General features: G+C 38.1%; 1 protein-coding gene across 1 annotated transcript; it reads right to left on the bottom strand.

Annotated features, from left to right (window-relative positions):
• Nucleotides 1–2,442: 2,442 nt before the first annotated feature.
• Nucleotides 2,443–6,392, bottom strand: LOC309605087 (olfactory receptor 51I1-like). Its single transcript, XM_082340425.1, has one exon. The coding sequence runs from the start codon at nucleotides 4,038–4,040 to the stop codon at nucleotides 3,576–3,578; it is 465 nt and encodes a 154-aa protein (XP_082196551.1). The 5' UTR covers nucleotides 4,041–6,392; the 3' UTR covers nucleotides 2,443–3,575.
• Nucleotides 6,393–10,017: the final 3,625 nt, after the last annotated feature.

The raw sequence follows: 10,017 nt of genomic DNA, 5'->3' as shown, positions 1-10,017 counted from the left end.
CAGTTTACTTACTCTATAATAAAACAATACTAGTGTTTTTCTTTACAGAAGAGTTTAAAAAAAATTTTATATCCTTCTCCCCAGTATAATCAGCAATCCTTTTTTTTAAGAAAGCACAAATATTGCATTTTTCTCCCTCAGGGGTTGTGAGTTAGGCAAATTTGGATTCAAAATATAATTTGAAAATTTACTAACTGTGTGATTTGGGACAGGTCACTTAAACTTTCTTTGCCTTAATTTTATTTTCAGTATGTCAACGACAATTATTATGCTTAGAAAGTGCTTAGGACACTTCCTGAGACATATCATGGCTTAAGTATTCATTAGCTGCTCTTATACTAATTGTTGCTATATTATTATAATTATCCAAATTTTCAAACATTCAGTTACTTTATTTATAAACATTCAGTTTATTCTTTTTTCCAAATCTTTAGGTAATGTGTCAGGATCCTTAATAACTCTGCTCAATATTCTGTAATAACCTGAATGGGAAAAAAATTTGAAAAAGAATAGATACACATATAGGTATAACTGAATCACTTTGCTGTACACCTGAAACTAACACAACACTGTTAATCAACTATACTCCAATATAAAATAAAAACTTAAAAAATTTAGAGACTTAGAAATAGTTTGGAGGCTCTCATGTTTGTTCTCAGAAATTTCAGCAAGCATATATCACTTAGTCATTTAATTCCAGGGGTAATGTTATATCTTAAGAATACATAAGCCAAAATGACACATCCTTGCCTTCAATCTAAAAAGGTCAGGCAAATAACATAAGGCATAAGGGGGAACAAAAAGAAATGTGTCATCAATATACATAGGCAGAGGGAACAGAGTTAGATGATATCTATATTTCTAATGACATTTCAAATTTATAGTATTTTTTGAAATATAGGCATATGTCAGAGAAATATTGGGGGTTTTGTTCCAGACCACTGCATAAAAGCAAATATCACAGTAAAGCTACCCACACAAATATTTTGGTTTCCCAGAGTATCTAAGTTATGTTAATAGACTATACTATAGTCTATTAAGTGTGTAATACCATTATGCCTTTTAAAATGTACATACTTTAATTAAAAAATACTTTATGCCAAAAAATGCTAAGGACTTTTTGAGCTGTCCATGAATCAATGTTTTTGCTGGTGTGGGTCTTTTTGTTTTTAATTTTTATTGGAGTACAATTGATTTACAATGTTGTGTTAGTTTCAGGTGTACAGCAAAGTGAATCAGTTATACATATACATATATCCACTCTTTTTTAGATTCTTTTCCCGTATAGGTCATTACAGAGTATTGAGTAGAGTTCCCTGTGCTATGCAGTAAGTCCTTATTAGTTATCTGTCTTATTGAATATATAGAGTAATGTGTATAAGTCAATCCCAATTTCCCAATTTATCCCTCTACCACCCCTGACGCCCAGGTAACTGTAAGTTTCTTTTCTACATCTGTGACTCTATTTCCATTGTGTAAGTAAGTTCATTTGTACCATTTTTAGATTCCACATATAAGTGATATATGATATTTGTCTTTCTCTGACTTATTTCACTTAGTATGACAATCTCTAGGTTCATTCACATTGCTACAAATGGCATTATTTCATTCTTTTTGATGGCTGAGTAATATTCCATTGTATATATGTACCACATCTTCTTTACCCAGTCCTCTGTTGATGGACATTTAAGTTGCTTCCATGTCCTGGCTATGGTAAATAGTGCTGCAATGAACATTGGGGTACATTTATCTTTTCGAATTATGGTTTTCTCTGGATATATGCTCAGGAGTGGGATTGCTGGGTCATATGGTAGCTCTATTTTCAGTTTTTTAAGGAACCTCCATATTGTTCTCCATAGTGGCTCTACCAGTTTACATGCCCACCTACAGTGTAGGATGGTTCCCTTTTTTCCACACCCTCTCCAGCGTTTATTTTTTCTAGATTTTTTGATGATGACCATTCTGACCAGTGTGAGGTGATACCTCATTGTGGTTTTGATTTGATTTTAATCACAGTTTCAATTTCATTGCTTGTGATTGGTCTGCTCATATTTTCTATTTCTTCCTGGTTCAGTCTTAGAAGGTTGTACCTTTCCAAGAATTTGTCCATGTCTTCTAAGTTGTCCGTTTTATTGGCTTATAGTTGCTTGTAGTACTCTTTTATGATCCTTTGTATTTCTGTGGTGTTCGTTGTAACATCTCCTTTTTCATTTCTAATTTTATTGATTTCAGTCCTCTCCCTGTTTTTCTTGATGAGTGTGGCTAAAGGTTTATCAATTTTGTTTATCTTCCCAAAGAACCAGCCTTTAGCTTCATTGATCTTTGCTATTGTTTTCTTTGTCTCATTTATTTCTGCTCTGATATTTATGATTTCTTTCCTTCTACTAACTTTGGGTTTTGTTTGTTTTCTTTCTCTAGTTGCTTTAGGGTAAGGTTAGGTTGTTTATTTGAGATTTTTCTTGTTTCCTGAGGTAAGATTGTATTGCTATAAACTTCCCTCTTAGAACTCCTTTTTCTGTATCCCTTAGATTTTGGGTCATTGTGTTTCATTGTCATTTGTCTCTAGATATTTTTTGATTTCCTCTCTGATTTCTTAGTTATTTAGTAGCATATTGTTTAGTCTCCATGTGCTTGTGTTTTTTACAGTATTTTTTTTCCTGTAATTGATTTCTGATCTCATAACAATGTGGTTGGAAAAGATGCTTGATACGATTTCAATTTTCTTAAATATACCAAGGCTTGATTTCTGACCCAAGATGTGATCTATCCTGGAGAATGTTCCATATATACTTGAGAAGAAAGTATATTCTGATGCTTTCAAATGGAATGTCCTATAAATATCAATTAAGTCTATCTGATCTAATGTGTCATTTAAGGCTTGTGTTTCCTTATTAATTTTCTGTCTGGATGATCTATCCATTGGCATAAGTGGAGTGTTAAAGTCCCCCACTATCGATTAAAGTCGATTTCCCCTTTTATGGCTGCTAGCATTTGCCTTATGAGATGCTCCTATGTTGGATGCGTATATATTTATAATTGTTATATCTTCTTCTTGGATTGATCCTTTGATCATTATATAGTGCCCTTCCTTATCTCTTGCAACAATTTTTATTTTAAAGTCCATTTGGTCTGATATGAGAATTGCTACTCCAGCTTTCTTTTGATTTCCATTTGCATGGAATATCTTTTTCCATCCCCTCACTTTCAGTCTGTATGTGTCTCTAGGTCTGAAGTGGGTCTCTTGTAGACAGCATATATATGGGTCTTTTTTTTGTATCCATTCAGCCAGTCTATGTCTTTTGTTTGGAGCATTTAATCCATTTACATTTAAGGTAATTATTTATATATATGTTCCTATTGCCATTTTCTTAATTGTTTTGGGTTTGTTTTTGTAAGTCTTTTTTCTTCCCTTCCTCTTTTGTTCTCTTCTCTTGTGGTTTGATGACCAGCTTTTGTGTTTGGGTTGCTTTTTCCTTTTTGTGTGTGTATCTGTTGTAAGTTTTTGGTTTGCATTTCCCATGAGGTTTTGATAAAGCAGTCTCTATATATACAAGGTGTTTTAAGTTGCTGGTCTCTTAGAAGATGAGCACAGCACACATGTGTGACACACACATGCTGAGTGTCTTTAACCATTCCTGCCGGGATACAATGGTGAGTACAGAGCACAGTATGAGCACATAGGAGAGGAGAATGAGTGCAGAGTCCAGGCCAAAGGTAGAAATGACAATGAAGAGACCAAAAATATTATTGAGGGTAATGTCACTACAGGGAAGGAGGATCAGATCTGGATGCAGACAGTAGGCATGGGACAGTACATTGGCCTTGCAGAAGGGCAACCTCTTTAGAAGGAAAGGCAGTGGGAAAACCATGCAGAAGCTGCGGATGATGACAGGCAAGCCCATGCATACAACACGGGTATCTGTGAGCATGATGGCATAGCATGGTGGGTTACAGATGGCCACATAGCAGTCAAAGCTCATAATCAGCAGGACCCCAGACTCCATGAAAGAGAAGACGTGGATAAAAAACATTTGAGCCATGCAAGAACCAAAGCTGATCTTCCTTAAGTGAAAGCAAAATGTGGCTAACACAGTGGGCAGTGTGGAGAAAGACACACCTAGATCATTAACTGAGACAGGGACAGGAAGTAGTACATAGGCTAATGCAAGCTATGCTCTTCCTTGACAATGAAAAGGATAAGGGCATTGACCACAATGGAAACAATGTAGAGGGTACCAAAGAGCAAAAACATCCAGTGTTGGAAGGTCTCCAGCCCTGGGAGCCCTGTCAGGGTGAAAGTTGGCAACTCTGAGCTGTTGTGGGGATTATGTCTCATGCTGGGACAAATGCTTAGATTGTAGGACCACTATCCTGTAGAGAAGACAGACAGAGAGTTAATTCATGACATAGGCCTAATATTTTAAGACTCTCCTATGCCATCCAGCCCTTCACTTTATAGCATTAATCAATTTGGCTCACCAAATCACCCATCCTTGCCTCTTATTGTCCCCATGATTTCTGGAATTGTCTGAGATTTTTCAGTTTATCCAGCTGGCTAAACAGGTCACACTGCCTTCCTCTGTACCTGTGCCTGTCGCCATGGTGCTCTTTCTCACATTCACAGCTATGAACTTGTTATCAATCTACAGGCATCACTTTGTTCAAGATCTAAGACAAAATTCTATTGATGACCACTTCCTTGACTATTCTGCCCTCTTCCTGAGCATTCCACTTGTTTGTCAAGCCATAAAATTTTCCTCTTTCCACTCTCTTGCTCTACTGAACATTGACTACCTTATCATGACTCCCTGGCTTTCTTACTCCTATATAGTCTCCCAGTTCTTCCTCCCATTCATCCAGACAGAAAGATATCCATCCACAGAGATAACCTTCCAGTCATTCACCAAGATGCACTAGACCCCCATATTTCCACCCATCTTTTCATTCTTCTATCCATTTATCTTGTGGCATTACTTTTCTCCATGAATAACTTAATTTACTGAAAGTCTTTTCTAAATAATTTCCTTCAGAACTGAATAGCACCTAGCTCCTGAAAGCCACAGGATTAATAATCAGTTCTCTATACCGTGGAATTGGCTCTTATCTGTGTTCTCCATGTCTTTGAATAATACTATCATTATGCCTGAGATTGAGACTCAAAATCCAAACATCGCATTGACTCTTTCTTTCCTTTTCCTACTACATTAACGGGGCAACAACCAGTGTAAATACTGACTCCTAAGTGACTCTGCCTGCAGCTTTTTCCATTTCCTTCCACTTACAGTCTCACATTCAGATCCAAGAAGTCTCAGTTTTATACCATAATAATGCCCTCCTCATGAATCCTATACCTCTATTTCATTTTCTAACCTGGAATAGGACTGATATTTTCAAAGGGCAAATCTGAAAATGGCACTGTTCTGATTAGAAACCTTGAATGCCCCCTCATTACCAAAGCGTCAAATCCAAACTCATGAGCCTAGAGTTAAAGGCCCTCTGTGGTCAGTACTAAATTGATATTTCTGGTCTCAATTCTCAAAATTTCCTTACTTGTACCTCACATACCCAGATTGGTTTATTTGCTGTTATTCAAACATGAACTACAGCTCCCCAGCTCCCAGAGTTGCCCAGAACATGTGAACACATCCATTCAGTCCATCTTCCGGGGCCCAGGATCAATGATGCCCTCTCTCCTCCATGAAAATTTGGTCATTGCCAGTGGAGGTAACTTCTCTTCTCCCCCACCACTCTCATAGCTATAGGTTCGCATCTCCTTTCGTGCCCGTTTCTCTTCCTGTTCTGCATTATAGCTTCCTATTATGCAGCTATAATAATTCCTACTAAATCATGAATCTTATCTTCCCTCCTGACTCACCAGCTCCAAGAACTCAGCTCTGACTCTTATTCGTTGTTTTAGTCCCTTCTGTGCTCAGTGCAAGGCCTAGCACAGGAGATGCACTCAATAAGTCACTGATCCCCTTCTGGGTTTTGATTCTCTCTGTTGTAAATTGGAGAGGCTAAGGAACTTTGCTAATGAGGTTGTAAAGATACAAATGTAAGTTCTTATGAAAACTCTTAGGACCAAATACTTTGCAACTCTGAGTTCTAAACCTGCTTTAAACCCTCACCTCCGGCCTTTCATCTGCCTTTGTTCCTCCATCTGCATTAGGACTCCTCTATCTTTTCTTCTCAGGATGCATTTTTTTCTCCATTCCAGATTCATACAATCTCTTTGTTTTCCCTATCTGCAAGCTGTTTCTAAATGTTTCTGTTTGCCTCTGTATGCAATATACAAACACCGTTGATTTGGAGGGGTTTTTTGGTAAAACTTGGGTCTTTCCAAGTGGCTTCCAAAGCAGCCAGTGTTTTTTTACAGACCACTTCCATACCAGTTTATTCTGAGAAAAGTTGGGGGGGGGGGTGCTTATTTATACCAAGATATCTACAGTCAGACTGAAGCCTGATGAGTATCCCTGCTGAGAAAGTAATGTCTGAAGCAGAAAACATGGTAGCATTTCAGAGAATAAGAGCAACAAATAGAAAATATAGAACCAGGCAGGTGATAAATGTGAAAACACGTAGGGAAAAAAAAAACTGACTCCAATTAGGGACAGCCTTTCCTTCTTCAGTTTGTCATATTATAACACTCAGGATTTCTAAGCTGGGTCAGAGTGCCTTGGGGTCGGAGTTTGGAGTGTCTGATACTCCACTCTACCCACCTGAGAGAGCTCTGTGCAAGGAAGGTGTAGAGAGAGCAAGAGCAGTATGGGGGCCCCAGCATGCCCTGCCCATAGCCCCCAGTTACCTCTGCCAACTCCCTAGGCTTAGCAATATAAGGTTGCATCCGGGAAGCCCCTTGAGTATTTATCAGCTCAGGAGCTCACGGAGTGCTGGGAATATGGGGGCATTTACAGTGTTCTGCCCTCTCTGACCTAGTAGTTCATTGCCCATGGAGATATGTAGGAGTAGAAATGATCAGAACTGGAAGGGACATGCGAGGATATTGTATCTAGCCCCTCGTTTTATAGAAGAGGTCATTAGAGCCTGGAAAGGAAAAGAGACATCTCAATTTTATACAGCTTGTTAGTGGCAGAATATCTAAACCTAGGTCTTCTAGCTTAGTTTATGCCCTTTCCACTATATAACTATGATCAATATCGACAAGAAATGCTGTGTCCTATAAAGAGTGCTTATGACCCATATAAATTAAGCATTTGGATTTACTAGAACATGTGAGATTCTCACCTGGATTATCCTTGAAATTGATCCCAGCACGATAAGCACTGATACACTGTGGCTGACCACACACACAGCATAATTATAGGTCAAATTATAAAAGTATTTGCCCTGATTAAGAAAGTGTTAGTGTACACTGGTGCCTTCTTCACAAATGTTTATTGGACACCTACTAGGGAGACAACATAGGTAATAAGGATTAGCTGATAAGCTTTTGAGCTTGATGAACCTGAGCTTGAGTCCACTTGCCTTGAGAAAGTTTCTAACCCACATACAGCCTCATTTCTTTACCTTTAAAATAGGTTATAATTATACTTAAATCATAGAATGATTGGGATGACTAAGCAATAGAAGTCAGGCAAAGGCATTTAACCTGTTTGTTGCCATATAGCACTTAATTGATGGATATGTTTAAATCCCAAACATTAGGTCCTGAAAGTAAAACAATGGGGAGTGGATATTAACCTAAGTGTACAACACAATAAGAATAAATTCTTGAATAGCTTAAACAACTCAGTTCTAGGAAAATACTAGCAGATATAGCTGGAAGGAATAGTGATTAGTAGCAGGAGATACATACTTGAACCAGATCAGGGAGGGCAGTAAAGAAGTTGGGGTTAGAAAGAATCTCTCAGATACCTAATATTTGTCTGAGACTAACCCGGCTGAAAATGCAGTAGCTTTTCAAAAATCCCACTCATGCATAAATCAGACCAAAGGACTTAGTGCATCACCTAATATACTCCTAGATCTTCTCATAGTCACACTAATTGTCATGGGAAAAGGTCAGGAAGTCACCCAAGCCCTGATCAACAAGCATGGATTTATCTGAATTCTCTGTCTATTGTTCCTTTTTTATAAGTCTATTTTTTAAATTTTCTCAAATGAAAAAAGATACTATCTTTTCATTTATGACAAGGTCACAATCCCTACCTTAAACATCTATGGTGTAAGGTGTATGTTTACAAAAGTAACTATAAATCAAGTCATTTATTCAGCATTAAACACAAATGTATCCATGGGAATGTATAGATGAATAAGAATAACAATCCATCGTCTAGTTTGGGAGACTCCTAAGGAGACACTTATAATAGCTCAGTGAATGCAATGATAATAGATACAAGGAGGATTTAGGGCAGAACAAAGGAAGGGAATTTGCAACATTCTAGAGCAGTCAGAGGAGACGTTCTGGTGCATGTAATATCTCTCCTGATTCTCAAAGAATGAGCAAATATTATTAAAATGAACGCAGTAGGAAGAATGCTCCTCCCAAAGATGTCCATGTTTGGAACTTATGTACATGTGCATTTCATGGCAAGAGGGACTTTGAAGATTATTATTAGAATTATGAGCCTTAAAGATTTTTTTTTTTTCTTTTTGGATTATCCAGGTGGACTCAGTTTACTCACATGCGCCCTTAAAAGCACAGAACTTTCTCAGGCTGGAATCAGAAATATGCGGCAGAAGGAGAAGTCAGAGAGAGACTCAGAGCATGAGAAACACTCAACCCACAATTAGTGGAGGGAACTAAATGAAAATGATAGGAAATAATGTGGACAGCCTTTAGGAGCAAATACTAGTCCCCGGCTATTAGTCGGCAAGGAAAATGAAACTTCAGTCTTAAATTCACAAGGAACTGAATTCAACCAACAACTTAAATGAGCTTCGAAACAGATTCTTTCCCAGAGCCTTCAGTAAGAAACACAGCCTTGCAGTGACCTTGATTTCAGCTTTCAGAGACCTTAAACATTTAGGGTTTCAGGATTTCTGACCTACAGAAATATGAGATAAGAGATTTTTGTTGTTTTAAGCTGCTAAATTTGTGATAGTTTGTTAGAGGAGCAATAGAAAAGAATACAGTGAGCCTCAGGCAGAAGGGAGTGGACGGGGAGAGAACAAAGAAGGGTTATTTCTGGCAGATGTGAAAACATGAACACAGGTATGAGCGCTTAAAAGGAAACACTGAAGGAGGAGAATGGGTGCAGAACATGTGTAGAATTGTGTAGCTATGTATTCAAAAGGGCAAAATGTCAAATAACCCCACCCAGGACCCAGATCCAATCCAGTAATACCTCCTACGCCCTATACTCCAATCTTGTGGGTCCAGGAGGCTCTCCACATACTAGCACCGATGTGGAAAATGTCTTCTCTTTCTGTTGCATAAAGTAAATATTCTGGCATTTGCTTCCAGCAGCTCAGACAGACACACAGACTAGATGGACCCTGGACCCAATTCCAACTCATAAAAGATGGGTGACCCTAATCTTGCTTAACGAGACTAGGTGTAATTCATCTTATAGTTCTAAAAGAATGGAATATTAAACCAATAAGGCTACATGAACAGTGGAAGTTGAATCACAGGAAGATGTTAAAGAAGCCAAGAGCTCAGATCAGATGTATCTGATGACCTGGATAACCAGAGCCCTGTGATCGTGAGAGTATTGCTGTAATTACGGTTCTCGTCAGTGAACTAGGGACAGAGTCTGAGCTTTTTCTCCATATTGGCAAGTTACAGATCCAGGCAGAGCCATGAACTTCCTATTTAATGGGCTGAATAGAAGAAGACTGTTGCCAGCAATCATCTGCTGATCCTCTTTCAGACTGGGCAGATTTCTAAGGTCAAGGGAAGGATACGGAGTATCTTAATTTATAGAATGTGATGTGGAAAATATTAGCCCAGAATTTTCCAGACAGCTTTTCACAGGTACATAAATGAGCCAAATTGTTGCTTCCAAGTCCTTCAGATTTAAAGAAGCAAGAAAAAATACTGGCACTGAAAGC

The sequence above is a fragment of the Balaenoptera borealis genome, assembly GCF_965194805.1.
Source record: "Balaenoptera borealis genome assembly, chromosome: 11".
In the NCBI taxonomy this organism is placed as follows: Eukaryota; Metazoa; Chordata; class Mammalia; order Artiodactyla; family Balaenopteridae; genus Balaenoptera; species Balaenoptera borealis.
This window is presented reverse-complemented; position numbering and strand designations above follow the sequence as displayed.